At 35.8% G+C, this 23,072-nt stretch overlaps 1 protein-coding gene across 24 annotated transcripts in view; it reads left to right on the plus strand.

The window, feature by feature from the left end:
• LOC142499506 (titin-like) overlaps positions 1-23,072 on the plus strand; it is a 254,089-nt gene that overhangs the window by 99,044 nt on the left and 131,973 nt on the right. For 20 of the 24 annotated variants that reach the window (XM_075608936.1, XM_075608959.1, XM_075608943.1 and 17 more), the window contains 28 exons: positions 3,089-3,272; positions 3,743-3,832; positions 3,929-4,196; positions 4,291-4,551; positions 4,850-5,059; positions 5,142-5,219; positions 6,053-6,079; positions 6,419-6,481; positions 6,649-6,696; positions 7,753-7,821; positions 8,578-8,649; positions 10,637-10,918; positions 11,885-11,947; positions 12,236-12,313; positions 12,650-12,703; positions 14,476-14,559; positions 15,183-15,260; positions 15,382-15,468; positions 15,705-15,788; positions 16,507-16,578; positions 16,948-17,031; positions 17,179-17,259; positions 18,349-18,420; positions 18,627-18,689; positions 19,278-19,358; positions 19,476-19,559; positions 19,946-20,020; positions 22,854-22,937. In XM_075608936.1, the coding sequence (XP_075465051.1) occupies positions 3,089-3,272; positions 3,743-3,832; positions 3,929-4,196; positions 4,291-4,551; positions 4,850-5,059; positions 5,142-5,219; positions 6,053-6,079; positions 6,419-6,481; positions 6,649-6,696; positions 7,753-7,821; positions 8,578-8,649; positions 10,637-10,918; positions 11,885-11,947; positions 12,236-12,313; positions 12,650-12,703; positions 14,476-14,559; positions 15,183-15,260; positions 15,382-15,468; positions 15,705-15,788; positions 16,507-16,578; positions 16,948-17,031; positions 17,179-17,259; positions 18,349-18,420; positions 18,627-18,689; positions 19,278-19,358; positions 19,476-19,559; positions 19,946-20,020; positions 22,854-22,937 (2,876 nt within the window). The remainder of the gene's footprint in view (positions 1-3,088; positions 3,273-3,742; positions 3,833-3,928; positions 4,197-4,290; positions 4,552-4,849; positions 5,060-5,141; positions 5,220-6,052; positions 6,080-6,418; positions 6,482-6,648; positions 6,697-7,752; positions 7,822-8,577; positions 8,650-10,636; positions 10,919-11,884; positions 11,948-12,235; positions 12,314-12,649; positions 12,704-14,475; positions 14,560-15,182; positions 15,261-15,381; positions 15,469-15,704; positions 15,789-16,506; positions 16,579-16,947; positions 17,032-17,178; positions 17,260-18,348; positions 18,421-18,626; positions 18,690-19,277; positions 19,359-19,475; positions 19,560-19,945; positions 20,021-22,853; positions 22,938-23,072) is intronic. The other 4 variants (XM_075608939.1, XM_075608941.1, XM_075608938.1 and 1 more) reach the window with 4 other exon arrangements.

A 23,072-nucleotide genomic window follows, 5' to 3' on the forward strand; every position in this document is an offset into this window, starting at 1 on the left:
GCAGGAGATGGGAGCGGGGATGTCCCTTGTGTCCCCGCTTCACCCTGTCACCGCGGGACAGGCCGCGGGGCAGGAGATGGGAGCGGGGATGTCCCTCCTGTCCCCGCTTCCCCCTGTCACCTCGGGACAGGCCGCGAGGCAGGAGATGGGAGCGGGGATGTCCCTCCTGTCCCCGCTTCACCCTGTCACCGCGGGACAGGCCGCGGGGCAGGAGATGGGAGTGGGGATGTCCCTCAGGTCGCCGCTTACCTCAGAACCATGCTGCCTGCATGGAGGTTGTAGCGGGGGGTTTCTTCTCCCCACCGCTGTCCCCGGTGCTCCCGCTGCCTGCGCGGGAGGAGGGGGGGGAGCGGGTGGTGGTGCTGGTCGCGGCCCGTCTGTGTAGAGTGAGAGAGTGTGTGTGTATGTATATATGGGAGAGAAAGTGTGTGTGTGTATATGGGTGTGTGAGTGTGGGTAAGTGTCTGTGAGTGTGTGTAAGTGTCTGAGTGTGTGTGTAAGTGTGTGTGAGTGTGTGTGAGTGTCTGTGAGTGTGTAAGTGTGTGTGAGTGTGTGTGAGTGTGTGTGAGTGTGTGTGAGTGTCTGTGAGTGTCTAAGTGTGTGTGAGTGTGTGTGAGTGTGTGTGAGTGTGTGTGAGTGTCTGTGAGTGTCTAAGTGTGTGTAAGTGTGTGTGAGTGTGTGTGAGTGTGTGTGAGTGTCTAAGTGTGTGTAAGTGTGTGTAAGTGTGTGTGTGTGTGTGTGTGTGTGTGTGAGTGTGTGTGAGTGTCTGTAAGTGTGCGTGAGTGTGCGTAAGTGTGTGTGAGTGTGCGTGAGTGTGGTCAGTGTGTGTGCAGTGTGTCAGTGTGAGCAATGAGCAGTGTGTGTGCAGTGTGCAGTGTGTGTGCAGTGTGGCAGTGAGCAATGAGCAGTGTGTGTGCAGTGAGTGTGTGCAGTGTGTCAGTGTGAGCAATGAGCAGTGTGTGTGCAGTGTGTGTGCAGTGTGGCAGTGTGAGCAATGAGCAGTGTGTGTGCAGTGAGTGTGTGCAGTGTGCAAAAAAAAAATGTAAAAAATTTTTTTTAAAAAAATCTTTTTTTTTTTTTTTTTTTTTTTTTTTTTTTAAAAAACGGGAGCCACGGGAAAACCGCGTTATAACCGAATCGCGGTATAACGAGGCGCGTTATAACGGGGTTTAGCTGTATATATAATCATAATATAATCTGAATTGAACCATCATAATTAATATCCTATATAATGATCAACTCTTTTTTTTTTATAAACTTTGTTTTTATTATGTATCAGAGTAAGATGCAATACAAGTATTTTAGACAATCACATATTGGGGGAGGGGAAGGGTTGCTGGGGGGTACAAAAAGAAAAAGAGACAGGTTAAATTAAAATAGTGGGAGAGTTCAGGTTCGGGATACATTACTTCCATGTCACTGTGTTTCAATTATACAATTTGTCAAAACTTTCTTACCATATATTAATTAGAGTTTGTGTCCCCTGTTATTATTTCCGCATTATTAGACATCATTAAAACTTTTTTAATGCAAAATGTGTTTTAGATCCCATTCTGTGTTTAGTCCCAGGGCGGTCAGTATTTTTAATGTATGAATACAATATGCTTCTCTACAGTGAAGTTATTTTAGCCTATTGCCACCTCAGAAATTCATGAAAACTCTTTCTATACCGAAAAATTGGACATTCTGTAAACCTCCCCTGGGACACAACAGGAAATGTTTAGATACTGGATGATTCCTATCTCAATTTCTTATCAATCTCATATGTTCCAATTATTTGTACATCCAGAGCTCTGCTTATTAAACCTGGGTATGACCTCAAACATCAACATTGTAACCTATAGAAAACAAAATCAGATTCACAATTTGTAAGTGTCCTAATATTATAATTCTTATTCTGGACTTCTAAAAAAAAAAGTCTCTATTCATGGATTTCCTTCATAAGTAGAAGCCTTGCATTTCCTTCATAAGTAGAAGCCTTGCATTTCCTTCATAAGTAGAAGCCTTGCATTTCCTTCATAAGTAGAAGCCTTGCATTTCCTTCATAAGTAGAAGCCTTGCATTTCCTTCATAAGTAGAAGCCTTGCATTTCCTTCATAAGTAGAAGCCTTGCATTTCCTTCATAAGTAGAAGCCTTGCATTTCCTTCATAAGTAGAAGCCTTGCATTTCCTTCATAAGTAGAAGCCTTGCATTTCCTTCATAAGTAGAAGCCTTGCATTTCCTTCATAAGTAGAAGCCTTGATGTTTATCTTTATTATGAGACTGGAGTATAAATAAACTTGGAGAGAACTGATTGCCCGAAGTGGGTACTTTTCTAAAGACTTATCTAGGACCGATTGCTACAGTCTTTCTCAATTTGGATCCGTCATCAAAATGTCCCAATGTTTTTTAGGATAGATGTCACTTGGTGAACTTACTACATTTGTAATAAACCCTGTAGCACTGGTTGTTGAAATTGAAAGAATACAAGAAGCAGTAGACTGTATGTGTGCTATAAATAATTAGCAAAATATATGATAAAATTGTACTGAGAGATAATTATAAAATACTGTAATTAGACAAATATGAATCTGGCTGGAAGTAGTCACTGCACAAATGATATAGTAAACTCACTGCTTCATATTACTTTTGTAGCATAAAAATACCTGGGTTTACTTATAAAAGTTGTCTAATTATTTGTAAAAAATAATTATATTATTGTCCCTAATAAAAAATATACTCCATATAAGATGACCACAGTTAAAAGAAGCTCACACACCCCTGTATACCTGAGAACGCCTATTGCTAGAATTGTATTGAGTCAAATTCAGGCTATGAATATTCCAAGAATATTGGTGAATACCATAAAAAGTATTCATATTGTAGGCAAATTCTGTTTTTGCATAAATTGACATCAGGAAGTAATGCCGGTTGCTGTATGTCAGTTGATCTGGATTAACCAATAATGCGGAAACTTGCTAGTTTGACTGCATCTTTCATTTAATTCGAACAATTGAAATGCATAGCTTTTTGGATACATTTCCCACATAAAATCGGTGGATATCTGAAAGTTTCAAAATAATTTCTTACATTGCAATACCTTTTCAGGACTCCAACCAGGAAGAAGGAACCAGAAGAGGAGAAAGCCATTGATATACTAGAACTTCTGAAAAATGTTGATCCTAAGGAATATGAGAAATATGCCCGTATGTATGGCATTACAGATTTCCGTGGCCTACTCCAAGCCTTTGAGTTACTTAAAGCCAGCAGAGAGGAGGAAAGCCATAGAATGGTGAGTATTGCTCATCAAGCAGCTTCTTTGGGACTTCCTTGAATATCGCAGCGTAGTCATAAAGTAGCTCAAACCAGATCTTGGCTTCAAAACATTTTGTAGTTCAGAACAGCTTGACACATTTTAACACCGCAAGTACAAAGTTATGAGTAATAATCAATCACCTATATTATTATGTCAATGCTCAATAATGTGTTCAATGTAAAAATGACTAATACAGGAGTACATATGGATTCAGTTATTAATACCTTTTGCATAGTGACTAGAGAGGACATTTTATCAAACTAAAACTGTGTTGTAAAAGGAGGGAATTGGAGCTGCAGTTAGTAGTAATAGAAACAAGGGGCATTTATTTACATCGAGAAAGGGGAGCTATTCTCCACATCATAAATACAAGTTTCAGCCTGTTAATCACATGATTATATTGTACCAAGTATTATTGTTTTAAATTGCCATCTCTTTTCCATTAGGAAATTGAATTGGAAGGAAAATCTCAAGCTGAGGAGCAGGAGTTTGATGAACTTGTGTCATTTATCCAGCAAAGATTAACACAAGCTGATGTAAGCAATGTGCTTATTGTTATTTTTTGTATATAATTATGGATTTTGTATTGGATGGGAGCGGTGATGTAATTCATGGTTTGGTATGTTTTTCAGCCTATCACTTTGATCAGGGACATTGAAAATCAAATCGCGGAGACAAAGAAAGAAGCTGTCTTTGAATGTGACATCAAGATTAACTATCCTGAAATCAAACTCTCCTGGTACAAAGGAACTGAAAAATTGGAATCCAGTGAAAAGTATCATATCAGTATTGAGGGGGATCGCCATATTCTTAGAATCAAGAACTGTCAGCCTCAAGATCAAGGCAACTTTAGAGTAGTGTGTGGACCACATATCTCTAGTGCCAAATTAACTGTGATCGGTAAATATGTGTTTTGAGTTATTGTTGAAGCAACTGCAGTTGTTTCTGTACATTATGGTACATATAGTAAAAATGAGGTTTTGTGTCCTTTCAGAACCTGCTGTTGAAAAGCATCTCATCGACAATTCTTTCAAAGAAGGCCACAGTAGCACTCTGGTTTGTGAGTTTAGCATTCCGAATGTAAAATCCCAGTGGTACAAAAATGGAAAGATCATTGAACCACGGGGAAGATACAGAACAGAGGTGAATGAAAAGATACATATGCTTACTATTCATGGTGTCAACACAGAGGACCAGGGACGATACACGTGCAAGTACGAAAATCTGGAAACAACTTCCGATTTGATTATTGAAGGTTTGTATACAGATGAGCTGTACTGTCAAGTGATTAGTTGAAATATATAAAACTCTAAAAATCAGAACACATCTGTCTTTGCATAAAATACACATTTAAGATACATTTACGATGTATGTCCTACAATTATGTATTTGCTTTGTAGTGTTAATATTATACCCGCAATTAGCAACAATAATATACTGTAAACACAAAAAAATCCTTCAGTTTTTTTAAACTTCTTCACATTCACAGATTACAGTACATTTTTCCTGACTGTTAATATACATTGTTTTAAAAATGTAACTTTCTGATTTAGCTGAACCAATCCAGTTCACGAAAACCATACAGAACATAGTTGTGAGTGAACATGAATCTGCAACCTTTGAATGTGAGGTATCCTTTGATGATGCGGTTGTCACATGGTACAAAGGAACAATGGAACTGGAAGAAAGTGATAAATACAGTTTCAGAAGTGAAGGTCGCTGGCATTACATGACTATCCACAATGTTGCAGCGGAAGATGAAGGTATGTGTCATCAGTGATTTCCAAATATCCATTGTTAGCATTGACAAAATACAATACTTATGTTTCCATTCCTATTGTGCAGGAGTATATTCAGTAATTGCCAGTCTTGAGCCAAGAGGGGAAGCAACAAGCACAGCTGAACTATACCTGACAACCAAAGGTTAGTGTCCAAATAATTTGGGGTCATCTTCTTTACATTACACTTGCACATTCATGCAGCATCAATAGTGCCATAATGCTGTATTAACTGATGGAAGGTATCACAAATAACACTTTGCATTCATATGTCTCTCAAAGATTGCCCAGGTTTGTTTCAATATCTGAAACATCACATACTTTACAATGCTAGGTGTGGTCATGCAAATATAAACATTACCAATGTAACTCTTGAACATGTTTGCACTTTCTACACAGAACTATAAAACTTAAAAAAAAATAGCTAATTTTTTTAAATTATACTTTTTTTTTACCAGGATTTGTACTGAAGGGCCTCTGAAGCTGAACTACTCTATTTTCAGCTCTGGGGGCTCTCGGTTTTTTATATACTTACAGTATAGTTTTAAATGCTCTATTCGCAACAAAATGACCACAAAACTGCAGGCCAGTGGAGCAGCTTCCTATTGAAGACTGCTGGCACCGTATTTAAAAAAAACACAGAAACAGAGAAGTACAGGTTCCTAAAACTGTAAGCAAGTCAGGAATCAGGGGGTCCCTTGAGCTGAATATAGTTCAGTTCAGCTGTGGAGGGCCATCTAGTTCAAATCCTGTTTAAAAAAAACTATTTCAATTTTGGGCGAGATTGCTGCTTTAATGAAGTATAATGTGATTTATTTTTCTGCCCAGCATTATAACTCTTAAGGGATATTTCTATATTGTCAGTATAGATTAACCCACTTACTTCATAGACTATTCTTACTATTATCCCCATAAATATATTATACTTTTTTTTTAATGTTAGAAGATTTGATGTTAACATTCTGGTTTATTTTGCAGAAATGAAACTTGAATTAAGACCACCAGGTAAGAATCTACATGTATATGTTGTGGCATGGTTAGTAAGAAGTCATTTAAAAATAATGCATTCAAATTGGTTGTAAAACCATTTTTTTTTGCAGAATGTTAATAAACTACAAATAGTGTACAGTATAGTGAATTTGTTTGCAAAAGCATCAATGAGTACTTTCTAACTGAACATATAGTTGGTTTAAGTATAATCTTCTAAACCTTCATAGCACTACCGTAGACAGTTGCAAATAACAGCTATTGATAAGAAATGTTTTTCTCTCTATTATTGATGGCTGTTGAACTATAGATTTCCAAAATGAAGTAACTAAGACATTTCAAATAATATCTTTACAGATGTTCCTGATACTAGATTTCCATCTATTGGTGCTCTTGAAGAAGAAGAAGGTGTACCTAAAGGTATGAATCAAATACAAGTACATTCTCTATAGATTGTAGAGGTTAATTGGGTAATATATTACTGTATTAGTGCACAGTGAGCAATACAGTACATAGTCTCACAGATCCCATATGTAGTAAGTTACATACTGTACATATTACATGGGTATTTATTTATCTATTCTAAGAAATCATACTTCCTCCTCCTGTACCAGAAGAGAAGAAACGAAAGAAAGGTACAAAAGCTGGCTATTCAAATAATAAAACATTAACACAGTTATTTAGCATAACGACTGTACAATAACTCAGAATTTTCATCACTGAATGGGAAATCACTATACTAAAATAATTCAATCACAAACACCACAAGCAGTTATAACAACATCATTGCTTTGTTAATTATTTTCATTACTATAGTCAACTTACATTTCTTATCTGCTGCTCATGTGTTCTTTGCTATTTTTTGCTAACATAACAGTATCCTTAACATATTGCCTTCCACGATAACAAGTACTGTAGTACTTATGTTCTGCATTGAATATTCAAACATTACTAAAAATTGTTTTTCATCTTAGTTTCAAAATGGGAGTGACAAAGGAAAATGACTGCCATATTTGAAATAACTAATATTCTTGTTGGGTATTTTTGAAATTTGGCTTTGGAATTCATATTGTCTCCAACCAAATACTCATCTGACATGATCTCCTTTAACTTGCTGTGAAACTAAGCAACTTTTGATAGCAAAATCTACAAAGACTACAGATTCTAATTTAATGACTACAACAGCAGATATATGTATGGCTTGTGCCATCCCCAAGATACATTCATGTGACTCAACATATAGTTTTATTTAATTGAGATATTTTTATGATATTTTTATGATATCTGCTTAGTAGTATATATTTTCGGTTTCAGTAAAATCCATCAGCTACCACTGTGCATTCAGCCATTTTTTTTTTTGAATATTCAAATATAATGTTATTATCATGGGAATTAGTTAGCAAAATGTTGGGTAGAAATAATATAACCCTAATTGTATAACTAAAGTTTCACGATGCCTTCCACAGGTGTGTTTCTCTGAAGGTATCAGTTGTACACATATATTTTTTGTAGACTTTTGTCAATTTGTTACTATTATCTAACACATTACATAACCCCATCCCCTCTGATATTCCTAGACGTCATTTGCATTAATAAGGGTCCTATTACTTTGATATGTTGATGTAATTGCCATTGTGTAGTTTTATTAGCTTTACAACTTGTAATCATGGTCTGGTATAAAATCTTTTCAGTACCCAAACCTGTTGTGAAGAAAGTTCCCAAAGTTCCAGAAGTAGGAGAAGACATTCCACAAGCTAAAAGTGTGTGATTTAAACATTTACTGTTTTCTACCGTTAATGAAAAATATTCAGAAGTATATGGGCACCAATAGCTCGGGGGTAGAGGGGGGGGGGGATCATCATCAAACTCTCCTTTAAAACTTGTGCAATATTGGTACTATGAAACGACACCCCATTTATTTAAATGGGAGATTTTTCTTAAAATATCTGGTTCTACATTTTCTGCAGTTTTTCCCTAATTTTGTATCAGGGAGACTTTGATAAATAATCATATTTACTATGACTATTTACCATACAAATTCTTAATAAGGGAGAAAGTCCCTTAAATTCTTAATAAATCATTCTTGAAAAATCTTACATACATACATTTTGTCAATGCTCTTTTAAATAGTTAATAACAGTCACACTCTGTTCAAACTGTTGTATTTTCCTGTGTTCTCCTGTGTTCTCATGTGTTCTCCTGTGTTTTTAATTGTTGTACTTTCTTATTATGCATACATGTATCTTTGTTTGTTGTGTGGTATTTCCACGTCTATGTAATTCAATGTCTTCTGTCTGGTATTTCTTTGAAGACATTCTGCAGTGTGCATACAGTATTTACAACAAAAATGTCATAGTTGTTTACAAAATGGCAAAAAGTGAATGAGAACGCAGCCTCTGACTTTACATCTACTGCAAAGCAATGCTTCATTTTGCCATATTATGAAAAGATACAAATACCAGTATATAGAGATACATTTGGCATACGTCATCTGACACTTTGTCATATTATCAAAGTTTCTACAGTTGCCAAGAAACATAAAGTACCAGCAGCACCAGCTCCTCCAGCACCAGCTCCTCCTGCTAAAGGTAAACAGATAGGTCCCGTACATGTAAAACTATACTTTCAGGTACTTTGGATTTAGAGCTTTGCATATGTTTCTCTGTATGGCTAAAATTGCATAATTTTAAACTTCACAGTCAGTTAAGGCAGTCAGTCATCAGAAGTACAGTATTGCTTCATTTGCCACGTGCAAGGAGAGGGACTATGCATTGCTGAATGTTCACATGCACACATATCAAAGTTTTAGTATAACCTACTAAAAAACATGTAACATAAGAAGAAACTGCATGCACCACATTTCTAATTAATTTCATGTTATTTTACGGAAATGTTTTCCATGTTTGTGTTTCTGTGTAAACTAGTAATATGTAGACTTTGACGTACAGCTTCATTGCTCCATCAAATGCTCTGAGATTGCCTTGTGCTATTTTAATGCACTTGAAGTGCTTATACTTCTTGCTTCTTTCAAATGTTCACTCCGTATAAAAATCAGGAGACACCAAAACATCTTCCAGTGATTTCTTCTCTTGCATGTAGTGTGATTTCTGAATGCAAACATATGGTCCTAACTCTTGAATAGCAGTCTCTGTGTTGTCATTGCGTCATTCGTGTTCTTATTCATGTGTTCAGTAACTTGTTGATTTTTACTAGTCAATACTGTTTTGTTTGGTTTTGCTTGTGAAACATCTGTCTTTTAATCTATCTCACCCTGCCTCTTTTCTGAACAGTCATTTATCAGCGTATTTCCTGTCTAGAGAGTTGATAAAGTAAACCTATCACCTCCTGACTTTTACCATTTATATTTGTATGTAGTATAAGTTAGTTTGTTCTTATATATTACGTGATGATCTGTTATTGAAATTGATAAGTATTTGTTGGCTGCCTAGCCACAATGCCACTTTCTCAGTTCCTACCAAACTACACCAAATTCACATCACATTGTTATTTTTTATTGTGTATGTAATCGAAATCTATGAAATTATTACATTTGTATTAAATATTACATTCGAGATATCTAAATAAATAAAAATGACAAATAGACTTTACAATCGTATACAGTCTGTGTCATTCTCTACATATATATCCAAGACTGGACATATATTAAACTGATGGTAGGCTGAGTATGTTACATTGTGTTCATACTTTGTCAAAATGTTTATCACCTTTCTACAGAAAATCCACTTCTAAGTCATAGTATAATTAAATTCTGACCAAAATCCCAATTGTTAACCCCTTACAATTATTTTAGTTGCATAAGTAGAATCCCATGAGAGTATTTAGAATGCATTCCAGTGATAATATTTAACCTGGTATGCATTGATACCTATCAGAGTAAAACTATGTTATATCATATACTCAGATCAACATTAGAGGTTGTGAAAAACTGCATATAACTACATGAAGGTTTCTCCCTTTGCAAGATTCATATGGAGCATATAGATACATCATAGAAACATTTAACACTACACTAATCTGATCATGTTTGCTCTAACATCTAAAATTCTTAACGCCCTTTGCCAGTTTTTTTAAAAATTGCTTTTGACAGTTTTCGCTTTATCCCTTTCTCTAAAAAAATAAATCTGCCTAAAACTTTTTGGCCCCTATTCAGTAAGCGCCGTTTTGCCATGAGACACATTCTGGCACTTCCTGGTACTGAAAGTAGTCTTATGCATTGCACCACTTAGTGAATACGGGCCTTTATGTTTCCTCATCTTACGTTTGTCAGTTTCGTTCTTAATATTTGTTGGTGTCGTGTTCTTACTACTTTTTTGGTGTGTTTTGTTCTTAATACTTCTTCCTTTACCTGCATTTGACTCAGCATATTTGCTTCATGATTTCTTAAGCTCTTACTATACTGACTTCCAATTTTGTCGGGTAATTTCTTACAATGTGGAGCCATATTATTCTATCTTATGCTATTCCAATCTTTTGTGTTCTGCAGCTATAGAGTGTAACATTTAGGTTCAAATGAATAGCTTTTCTTTTTTTTAACATGAACACATGTTTTTAAAGTCCCAATGGCACCCAAGCGAGCCGAAGAAGTCAAAGTAGTGACTGTATCCAGAAAGAAAGAAGAGATTTATGAAGAGATTTATGATGAGCCTGAGGCTGTTTATGAGGAACAAGAAGAAGAAACTTATGGTGAAAGGGAGGCAACATACGAAGAAGAGTATGTTGAAAGGGAAGAGGTTTATGAAGAAGGAGAACAATATTATGAAGAACAGGTCTATGAGAAAAAGCAACAGTACTATAAAGAAGAACATTATGGAGGAAGGGAACAATATTATGAAGAAGGTATATGCTTGTCTTTATTGCTTATGTTTTGGAATACCATTCTAGTTCTTGCTATAGATTTTTATTTTTTTATAGAACAATTCAGAATTGGTACTGACACTAACTTTAGTTTGTGAAAAATATTGTTTTTGTTAATATGTACATTTTGCTGTGTACTGCTTATTTTAATGTTATTTCTTATTCAAGCAAACACACAGCTATTTGTCTGTGTACTTTCTGGCTCAATAAGTGAAAAAAATAAGCATACAGTATTACCTTCTGATTATTGTTAGTGTCTGTTAAATGTTTTAGGGTTATATCAGACTAAATATTTAGGGGCAGTCATCTGCCATACCTTCTGGTGCTGGAAGACACCTTAACGCCCATTGGCTTGACGCCCAAGGTGACTTCCAGATCCAGAAGGTGTCTTATAATAGAAGACTGTCTAGAAAAAAACATGAGCCAAGGTGTGTTCCGGTGCCGGAAGGTATGGAATAGCACAGTTTTCTAAATATGGACTTAAATATCAAATACATTGATAACTAATAACAGGAACTTTTTTTTGGTGCATTCTATCAAAAAAGCTGGGCACAATTTCCAAGTCAATACCTAGCCTTATGATTTACATCATAGTGTTACTATTTTTAAAAGATGGTGTTGGGGGGTGGCTATTCCAGTCCAGGCCTTCTATCCTCTCTGCTACAGCATTGCAAATTGCTTTCAACTGGAGGGTTTTCAAATCAATACCCTGGCATTGCTCCCCCCTGTTGCTGACCTTAGCATAAACCACCATCATCCCCTTCTCCTTCTCTGGTACTTCACTTTCCAAGAGAGAAAGGTCAGAGCTATTCAAATTAATAAACTGCTTCATCAAACTCTCTCTCTCGCTGACATACAGCTGTGACAATTGCTATCAACATTGATTTGTTTTTCTTGTATGATTCATTTTTTTATCAAGCCAGTTGACATCTCATTTTATTTTTTAAGCAACGGAAGAAGAGTTTCCAGAAAGAGGGGATACAGAGACTGACACTATAGGAGCACCAGGAGGTATATATGAAACTGTTTATTTTGGGCATAAACGTAATCAAATCCATTGTAATGTACTGTCATCATCGCCATTGTTAATAAACAGATGAGTAAAATGGGTTTACCGGTCAATTCCCAGAAAGGCCCCTCAAACATTGAGGAGGGTTCCGTGTTATTTTTGTTGTGTGTATATAGGATACATTGGAATGAATCGATCCTTCAAAGATTGTATCGCGTGTATTTGACTAATTTCTTCTATTATCTTTATAGCGTTTTCAATGTGTGCCATTATTTTCATTGATTTTATAGTACCCAGGAAGCCTGTGGATGAGCAATTTGAAAGAATGGTTATGAGCCGAGAAGAGGAAGGAAGCATCAGGACTCGAGGTTACTCCTTTATTTTCTTTTTTTACCTAATACAAATGTGTAAACATATTTGTTGCTGGAGGTATTTTGCATTCCCTTTAAGCACTGGAGGGAATAACAATGTTTCATAAATTAAATTGTATATGTCATATATGTTTGGTATTGGTATATGGGGGTTAACATAGAACAGTAACTGTATAGTGATACTAATGCTTTGTCAAGAAAAATAGCTATTTTTTGCCTTGATACAGTGTATCCAATGCTAATTTTGCACTAACAAGGTACTTTGCTACATGACGCTTAACAATTGTTGACTTTTTTACATGATTATTTATTATACATATATATCTTTTAAAGTGAAAGACGGTAAACAGAGGGCTCCCGTTTACGAAGAAATTGAAGAAACGAGAGGTAAAAACAGTTCAAAATATCAGTGTGTAAACAGGTGGTGTAAAACTGAGGTCACTTTCACAAGTGAGCAAAATCTTATTAAATCCACACCCACACCTGCTGCTTTTGTTAGACTTTAATGAGTGTATGTCAACTACATTAACCCCACATTATTTTTATACCAGTGAACCGTTTTAAGCCTGACATCAATGGTGGGGAAGCTACTTGAAGGTTTAGTATGGGATAATATTCACGAATACCTAATAGAAAACAAAATAATTAGTAATAGCATGGATTTATGAAGGATAGGTCATGCAAAACTAATCTTATTAGTTTCTTTGAAGAGGTCAGTAGGCATTTAGACCAGGGTAAGGTAATGCAGTGGATGTGGTCTACTTAGAATTTGCAAAGGCTTTTGATACAGTTCCACACAACAGGTTAGTGTACAAAATAAAGCAAATTGGACACTAAACATATTTGCACCTGGATTGAAAACTGGTTGAAGGAGAGACAACAGAGAGTTATGTAAATTGAGCTTTTCAGGTTGGGCTAAAGTTGTAAGTGGAGTACCTCCGGGATCGGTATGGGGACCACTGCTTTTTAACTTGTTTATTAATGACCTTGAGGTTGGCAAAGAGAGCAGAGTCTCCATCTTTGCTGATGACACTGAATTGTGTAAGGTAATAGAATCAGAGCAGGATGTAATTTCTCTCCAGAAGGACCTGGATAGACTGGAAACTTGGGCAGGTAAATGCCAGATGTTGTTTAATGCAGATAAATATAAGGTTATGCATTTGGGAAACAAGAATAAACAGGCAATTTACAAATGAAATGGGGAAAAATTAGGAGAATCCTTGATGGAGAAGGATTTAGAGTGCTTGTAGACAGCAGGCTTAGCAATAGTGCCCAAAGTCATGCAGTAGCTGCTAAGGCACACAAGATCTTATATTGCATTAAATGGGCAATGGATGGAAGGGAAGTAAACATAATTATGCCCTCTATAAAGTATTAGTAAGACCACACCTTGAATATGGAGTACAATTTGGGACAACACTCCATTAAAAAGACATTATGGAACTAGAAAAAGTGCAGAGAAGAGCCACCAAATTAATAAAGGGGATGGATAATCGTATTTATGAGGAGAAGCTAGCTAAATTAAATTTGTTTACATTAAAAAAGAGGCGTCTAAGAGGGGATATGATAACCATATATAAATATATAGGTGGGGCAATACAAGGAGCTTTCAAAAGAACTATTCATCCCAAAGCCAGTACAAACGGCCTGGGGTCATCCCTTAAGGTTGGAGGAAAGGAGATTTAATCAGCAACAAAGGAAAGAGTTCTTTACAGTAAGGGCAGTTAAAATGTGGAATTCATTACCCATGGAGACTGTGATGACAGATACAATAGATATCTTCAAAAAAAGTTGGACATCTTTTTAGAAAGGAAAGGTATATAGGGCTATACCAAATAAGTAAACATGGGATGGATGTTGATCCAGGGAGTACTCCGATTGCCAGTGTTTGGAGTCAGGAAGGAATTTATTTTTCCCCTTATGAGATATCAATAGATGATATTTCACTGCGGTTTTTTATTTGCCTTCGTCTGGATCAATATACTGTAAATACAAAAATAGAATAAATATCTTTCATCTAAATTTAGCATAGGCTGAACTTGATGGACGTATTTATTTTTTCAACTTCATCTAATATGTAACTATGTAACTGTATAACTTCATTTCATTCAAAAGCTTCGCAAATAAAACAATTCTAATCTTAAACTTTATCTTTAAAGTACAAGAATCGCGGCAGTGGGCAATTTCAGAAGAAGAGATGTCTGTTTCCATGCGTAGAAAAGAACAAATGACATCTGTAAAAGGTATGAATAGCATGTTAGGTATTGTAGTTGTTGTGCAAATTCAAATATTGACCAACAGAACCAAAATCCCCAGAAGGCTGTATAAACTGGATCACTATGAAGTTGCAACGTTCATTCAAATTGAAAATAAATCCTAATTTCTAACACATTACCAGCAACAGCAGAGACATCTAAACGTGTGACTAAAAACTTCTTAAAACTAATTTAATCTTCTCAAAGCATTTATGTTGACAACCTTTCCGGGACAAATTATGTCATGTACTGGTCATTCAAATGTGTGCACATACTGTATCTTCTTACCTCGCAAATACTCTACTATTCACCAATGCTCATTTAATTGGTAACCCAAAGAATTATTTGGATTTCTAATCTGATTATGTGCAGTGCCCAAGATAATAGCTGCAGAAGCAGTTTGCTTTGTTCCAAAAATAGAAGAGGCTGCACCAGCCCAACGTATCAAAAACCATATTGTTCTATATTTGACTAGAGGAAACTATGTACATGTATGTAATGTCCATCAAATCAGAACTTCCTGCTACATTTTTCCAGTTCTTTGTTTTAAAACAAATTGGAAAAAAAAAAGATATAAATCTGATTATTACATTTTTCATATATTGATTTAGTGCCACCTGGCCATGAAAGGACTGCTGTAGAAGAACAGGTGTCGTTTTCTGTCTCTAGAAAGGAAGAGATTTCTGAAGGTACAGTGATGCCTCTATTCAAAATGTCTCTTGAATACACTGATTCAGTTTCACTGAAAGTTACTTGCTGTAGGCAGGGTATTGGGCTTCATGTCTAAAGTGTGTGTCAATATCTTTAAAGTGGCCAAGGTTCCAAAGAGAGCTGTCGTGGAGGAGAAAGTACTGGGTGCTGATGCTCGTAAAAAGGAAGCTGTTCCACCACCTAAAGGTATATGCAATGAAATAGCACCACGTCCGTGTTTCTCTTCATCTATATGCTTCAAGCTCTTAGCTAGTTTCTTTTTCTTATCTCTGTTCGTTGTTGTTTCTTATCCTTTGTCCTGTGCGCACACTCATTTATTATTGTGAATCCCAGTCTTTGTCCTCTCTCGTTAAAATGTCTTGAAGTGTCCTGAAATATAAATATATCATATACATCGTCTTTCCAACAATATTATTTTTAAGTGGCCGCGGTTCGTAAACAAGCTGTCCCTGATGAAAAAGTGGCTGTATCTGTTCCTAAAAAGGAGGAAGCTCCACCATCTAAAGGTATCATCATTTTTTTGTGTCATACGTGTACGCCTGTAAGGAATGTTGTTTATATTTGTATTTGTAACCTTGAAATTCTGTTATAACTGTGTGCATGTATTCTTTTGTCTGTTAAGTCTATCTCTTTAAAGCGTAACCTCGTCTTAAACCTTCTTTGGACCCCAGTGAACAAATTGAACATCAGTTCTAAATTCTGTTCTATAAACCACTGAAAACCTTAACTTTTTTTTATGCAGGCCACCCAGTAAAGGACTAAATTATTGTGTTAAGATCATTGAAGAATTTGAATATAGATTATAAACCTAGAAAATAATATACTCCCATTAAAGTCTGAGCTTAAAAGTGCCACTAATTACAGTAGGAGTATGTATGTTTTGGCAAATAATGCACTGACTAACAGTAAAAGTTATGCATCCGAAGATATTACTTTCCTCTTTGATTTATACTGTACTAATGTCCCGGAGGAGTTATTTCCAATGCATACGGAAAAAAAGAACATCACAGCTAAACCTACAGTAGCTCTATGCAGGTCCTGGTGATCAAAACACCTAATGGTTAATGTCATGTTTTAGGTCTATTTTTCATATGGAATTTTTAAAATTGTTGTTCGTTTTGTAAACTTACATAAAAAAAATAACCATAATACTTAATAAAAAATGCAAAAAAAAACAAAGCATTGTACTATCCTCAAAAAATAAAAAAAATAATATTTTTAAAGTGCCTGAAAAGAAAATGGTCCCACAAGAAAAAGTCACTGTTCCTAAAAAAGTGGAAATTCCATCAGCCAAAGGTATATTCACTCATGGCTTTTGTTGTAGAACAAATTCCCCATTTGTTTGTTTCATTGTATACTGTACTGTTTCATCTTCTTTGTGTTTTATGTACATCTGTGTTGTCAGTGTTACTTACACTACCAGTGTAAAGCAGATCTTTTCTACTGTTTGTTGTTTTATTGATGTCCAATACTGGGCAAAATAATTGAATGCCTTCTTTGTTCGCCCTTTATGTATTCTTACATTTTAACCAATGTTTGTGCTCTTTACTAACCTGTTTGTCATGAAACATATTGCTCTTAAATATCTAAACACTTACTGCAATTTGCAGTTGCATGAAGGTTCACTACTAGAAAAAGGAATTTATAGACTTAATATGTTTATAGTTTCTGAGGTGCCTAAGAAAATTGCTCCAGAAGAGAAAGTTCCTTTTGCTGTTCCCAAAAAAGAAGAGGCCCTGCCATCTAAAGGTATATTATAGTAATATATACAATTGTTGTTATGTATTGTTTCTTTTCATTTTGTCTGGAAAATATATCTTTTACTAAAGATTTTGCAAGAAAGTCTAAACCGGTTCATTATCTAAAACTCAATATCATTTAAATGAATATCTTTAGTGCCTGAAGCTCCTAAGAAAGTTGTTATAGAAGAGAAACTCCCGGTTGGTCTTCAGAAGAAGGCGGTTTCACCAGCTGAAGGTATCTGTTCTTTAGAGTTTTAAACCATGAGTCTATATGTTTTAATATTTGAGTTTGTCATGTCATAAGGTGGTGACTTTAAGTTTGTCTTCGTGTATATTTAATTTCTATGTGCTAATATTCTTTTTGTATATCTGTAAAGTATATGTGAGTATTGTGAGTGTATATGGCTGTAATTACAATATCTGTCTTATAAGTGTATGGTGATTCTATCACATACAGTAATAGAGCTTTGTACGTAAATTGGCAATATTCTATGTTTAAAGTGCCAGAGATACCAAATAGAATTGTCATAGAAGAGAGTTCCTGAAGGTGTCCCTAAAAGAGTGGCACCACCAGGCAGATGTTTAACTAATAACTGTAGGGCAAATCTCTTTGTTTTCTATACTTACCGTTTGTGCCGCTTACAAACAGTATGTCTTTAATCAGGGAGAAAGCAGTATGTTGTACTGTACGTGTTATCATTTTCATGTTGCATACATTATTGGATTTCATGTTATGTGGTTTTATGTCTGTAACTACTGTCCGGTACTTCATATTTTGTAAAGTTTTACTTGTGTAAAAAGGAAAGTGCTAAGCTTGATACAATATTGGTGCATGCTCTTCAATGTAATAAGTTAACAAATAGATTATAATAAGGCTACAGTATATGGAAAGGTGGGATTGGTCTTATAATGTTATTGATCATAATTGCTAAAGAAAAACCATAGAATTTCCCACAAGTAAGTTCTGTTAATACTGTGGGGAATGAATTTGTCTAAAAGGGGAGCTTTTCTTTAAAAAAAAGTATGGAAGATTCATTTTAAAGGTAAGTGGATTTGATTTGTAGAACACAAAGTGTTTCAAATTACCACACTCAGTGAAAGTCATACTCTTTATCTTTTTTTTATCATACTGTCCAGTTTGTCAGTGGTTGTTTGTTTGTGTATGTTTAGAATTGACAAAGCGTAACACTTAAAAACGCTTTTAGACAATAACATTGTATCAGTCATTGATTGGCCACTATGGCAATGGGCTTTCTATACTTACTATACTTCAAAAAGAATACAGCTTTAAGAGAAAAATACTAAATACTAGTATCTTTTAAAGTGCCAGGGGTTGCCAGGAAACCAGATGAACCAGTTGCAGTACCTAAAAAGGCAGAAGCTGAGATTCCTAAAGGTATATACATTCTTGAAAACATCTTTGTAAGATACATTTGTTTAATTTTACTATGTTGCATGAGCAATTATGAACAACGCTAACCACACACGTTCCATTAGTTTTCTTAGAATTCAAATTATTTACATTTTATTAAATGTATCTGAGAGAAATATAAGCTAAATGGAAGTATAATTGAAAGTTTATTACCTAATATATTTTTTAAGTGCCTGAAGCACGTAGGAAACCAATTCCAGAAGAAAAAGTACCAGTTGCTGTACCCAAAAAAGGTATATTTGCAATACAATATACGTTGATTGGCTATAAATGTTTTGTCAGCATATCCCATACACTCGCTGACTGGTAGTGCTTAGAGTTGAAGTGGCTGATGTTGGCTGGTTCTCTTTCATTCTTGTTACATATTTGTGCTCTGCCGTCTGCAGCGTCTATCTGATTATTCTGTATTGTTATTGTTTAAGTGTGGTTTTTGGCATGTTGTAATTGTCCTTGTTGACGTTTTGTTTAAATATAATCTCTACTAAAAATTAAATGCTGCAACATCTACTGCTACCTAATAATTTAGGTACAACAGGTTTCTAAAAATACTAAATATTTATCTCTGAAAGTGCCTGCAGTACCTTAGAAAATGGCTCATTTGGCTAAGTAGACTCATAGGTTAACATTTATATAAGAATATTTTACAACCTGCGGTATTTTAATCATATTTACCTATTGTTTACACATCTTAATGTCTTCGCCACATGTGTGTGTTTATGTAGTTGTGTGTGTAACAGTACCTCTCTTAATAGTTATTTGATCTTCTCATGCTTCACTTCTTCATTTCAAATCCAATAATCTTATATTCAATGTATTTGAAGTTCCTGAAGCACCAAAGAAACATATTCCAGAGGAAAAAGTACCCACTGCTGCTCCCAGAAAGGAAGAAGTACCTGTTACAGGTATATGAAAACCTCTGTCTTTAGAGCCCTTGAACATGCGTGTCTCTCTGGACTAACACCATATTTGGTTCTTCTCTGCAAAACTAAGACATATATATCTGTATAATATCTTTAAAGTCGCCGGAGTGCCAAGGAGAGCTGTCCCTGAGGAAAAAGTACCAGTGGTTGCTCCTACGATAGAGGAGGCTCGACCAGTTCCAGGTACAACCAGTTAATGGGAAGGGTTCATTTGATACATTTAAGAAAATAGACAACAACTGTCAAAAACAGTCTAAAATACTGTCGCGAATGTGTATGGCAGTGGAAATAGTCTTCTAGTGTGACTGCCTCTTAACTCTTTTCTATACAGAGCAGACATTGTTTGTTGTTGTCACATGCTTTTACTTCATACTTTAGCACTAACAACAAACAGATTACATGGTTTTACAAATGTAGTGAAAAACATATGACATGTTTAGCAAACGTGCGTCACATACATTGTATCCTTCATTCTTCGTTTCTATATTCCTAAACCTTAAGTACATGGCTGTGTGTCTATTTGTTTTTGTTTTATTTCACATTTCTAAAATGACACAATATTCTTTAAGTGCCTACAAAACCAGTCACAGACGAGAGAGTTCCCAGTTTTGTTCCTAAAAAAGAGGAGGCTCCTCCAGCTAAAGGTACATGACAATCCTAATGTTATGAGTAAACCTTTTGTTTCTGTATGTCCTCTTCAAAGACAAATGTGTCTGCAACATTGCAGGCTTCTGGAGAAGATGTCTTAACACTGTTGGTAGCAATGTTGTAGTGTAAATCTATGTATCTGTACATTATACGTGTGAACAGAAATCTTTGTCATGTACAGTAATACACAGTTTTGCTGTTGTATTGCATGAGATGTGACAATCCGTTCAAACTCTTCATTTAAATGCAGACTTACTCATTTGAGTTTACAATTTACAAAAAGTTACATCTGATGCAAAATAATATTTTGAAAGTGCCTGATGCACCAAATAGAGTAACCCATGCAACGAAAATACCTGTTGCGATTCCTAAAAAGGAAGAGGCCGTACCAGCAAAAGGTAGCTTGAGGTTTACACATGCAAAGCCATTCTCAAACTCTGCCCAAGTTTCTTACTTTGTACTGTTTCATATATTTCTCTAACCAGACATCACCATGGTTTGTGGGGATTACAATAACCTAAATTACCAGCAGTATTAAATATATGGGAAGATCTTATTCTCTGTCCCCCACCGCCTTAATATTACTTCATAGATGTGTCTGTTTGAATGCAAGGAGGGTTTGGTAATTAAAGTCTCCCATCTGTAAAACTGTATAGAAATTGGTAAAGTAAAGCTGAGCTAAAACGTTAATGATCCAAGAAAGATCGTAAAGAACCCCAAATAAGGCACTCGATACCAATACAATGGTGATTAGACTGGACAATGATAGTCCTTCCAATTAATATGGAGTAGGGCAGTCAAATGACTGGTGTAACCAGCAGTTAAAACTCAAAATAATAAAGCTTTAATACATATCCAAAAATATCAACAACAAAATTAAGTATATACATAGAAAATAGTATCTCATAAAATCCTCTTTCTAGTGTGGATACTGAAGGTCATAGGATATACATGTAGTAAATAATATATAAATTGAATTTTGGCCCAGTGACGGTCAGTGACGTCTTATATATCAGTAAGGAGAAGTGTATAGCTATATTGCGTCCAGTAGGATACCTAGGGGTTAATCCCTATATCATGCAATAGAACATAAGCATATAGTCAGTGAATGTAGATCATTCTCATACTGGTAAACAGCACTGACCAATTCAACCTTATCTCAATACCAAACTGGTAGCTCTAGTGTCCATATCAATAAGCAAGCAAAATAATGTAGCTCTGCAAATACATGCTTGCAAAGGGTTTAGGGAAAACACACCTGGTCAGTCATATAAAGATTAGTCGAGACTGGTGTCACGGGAGACCAGTACTTTTACACCGAAACCACCAGGATCACTAGCACCAGACAGGACAAAGTTGTTGAATAAAATGGGGTTATTCTGGCACACTAGCAGACAAACAAAGATGTACAAAACACGATACAATACCAACTGGGGGCCTGGGGAGTAGACTTTAGCCTCGCTAGGTGCAGGGGCCTGCTTCAAAAGGCTTGTCCTGTCCGCTTCTCATCCAGGATCTTAGAGAGCTGATCACACAGCAGCCTCTCTGAGATATCTCTCCAGCTGGTCACTGTAAAATATCAAACTCCTTCACAGCATGTCTCTCAGTCTCCCTGTCTCTCAGATAGTCCTCTGAGGGTAGATCTCCACACTCCTTCCCAGAGTGTCTCTGTCTGTTAGCCTCTCTTGCTCTCAGATGCTCTCTGAAGGTAGATCTCCTTCTCTGATCAGCAGCACCCCTTATATAGCCCGCTGTGGCTATCCATTGTATGGGAGGGGGCTGCTTGACAATCAGAGCACAGATTAAGTTAGTGCCACAACAGCCAGAGGGTGGGCTAAGAACCCATCCCCATCCCTGATTAAATCACAGTCTGCTCTAAACAAATGTACACATAATCCAATTAGCACTTTACAGGGCTGACTCCCAAATCACATCACAGAACAATGTTGATTCACTAAACTGTGGGATTGCATTTACAGAGAATAACAAATACAGACTTTGAAATACATTATTACAGACATGGAAATACATTTACACGTTCACTGTTCTTCCCCAGATATTTAAAGTACATTAAAGACATTTGGCCAAAATAAGCTTTACAAAGGTGGCCAAGTTACATAGATTTAGGGGTAGCTAGCTGGGCTTCATTTCAGTTTTGTGATGCCAGTAACCCCTATCGTCACAACTGGCTTATATATCGGCGTTTTTTTATGAGGTTCACGCGATGGTCTGCTTTATTATTTTGAGTTTTAACTGCTGGTTACACCACTCATTTGACTGCCCAACTCCATATTAACTGGAAGGACTATCATTGTTCAGTCTAATAACAATTGTACAGCTATTGAGTGCTTTATTTGGGGTTCTCTATGATTCTTCTTGGATCATTAACATTTTAGTTTGACTACTATTTCCATTTGCACCTACATTATTTTTCTGAGAGAATGTATTTACGCATTTAGGTTTAAATTCTTCGTTTATAACAAAGTAAAGCTGAGGGATGTTTTTTTAACTGTTATTTTCACTCTTTTGTGATCCCCCATAGTTTTGATAACCATAAATCAATACTTTATTTGGTTTTAACGCCAAAAAGGAGCCAATAAAGATAACTTGTAAGAGCTAAAATGGTAAAATAGCGTGTTTTACCCGTGCTTGTTAAAAGTTTTCTGCTGATGTCCTTTATGTGTCCCGTGTGTATATACTGTATATCTTTTTTCTGTATGTCTCTGCGTTGTGTTTTTGTTAATTTCTTGTATTCTGCCTGTGTGTCTTAAACTCTGCAAAATGTTATGGAAATATTACATACATTGCATACGATTGTTATTTTTAAAGTTCCTGAGAAGCCTAAGAGAGTTATTCCTGAAGAGAAAGCACCCACTCCTGTGTCTACACAAGAAGAAGTTGCCCCACTGAAAGGTATATTTCAATCTAAGTAAAAAACAAATGATACATCACTCTTCCTGTCACATGTGAGATTTTATTGTTCTGTGGTACATGTGACTCCTCCGTTTTGTATGGCATCCTTCGTAATGTTTGTGGTGTCTCTGTTAT

This window comes from Ascaphus truei, chromosome 7 (assembly GCF_040206685.1).
Source record: "Ascaphus truei isolate aAscTru1 chromosome 7, aAscTru1.hap1, whole genome shotgun sequence".
NCBI lineage: Eukaryota > Metazoa > Chordata > Amphibia > Anura > Ascaphidae > Ascaphus > Ascaphus truei.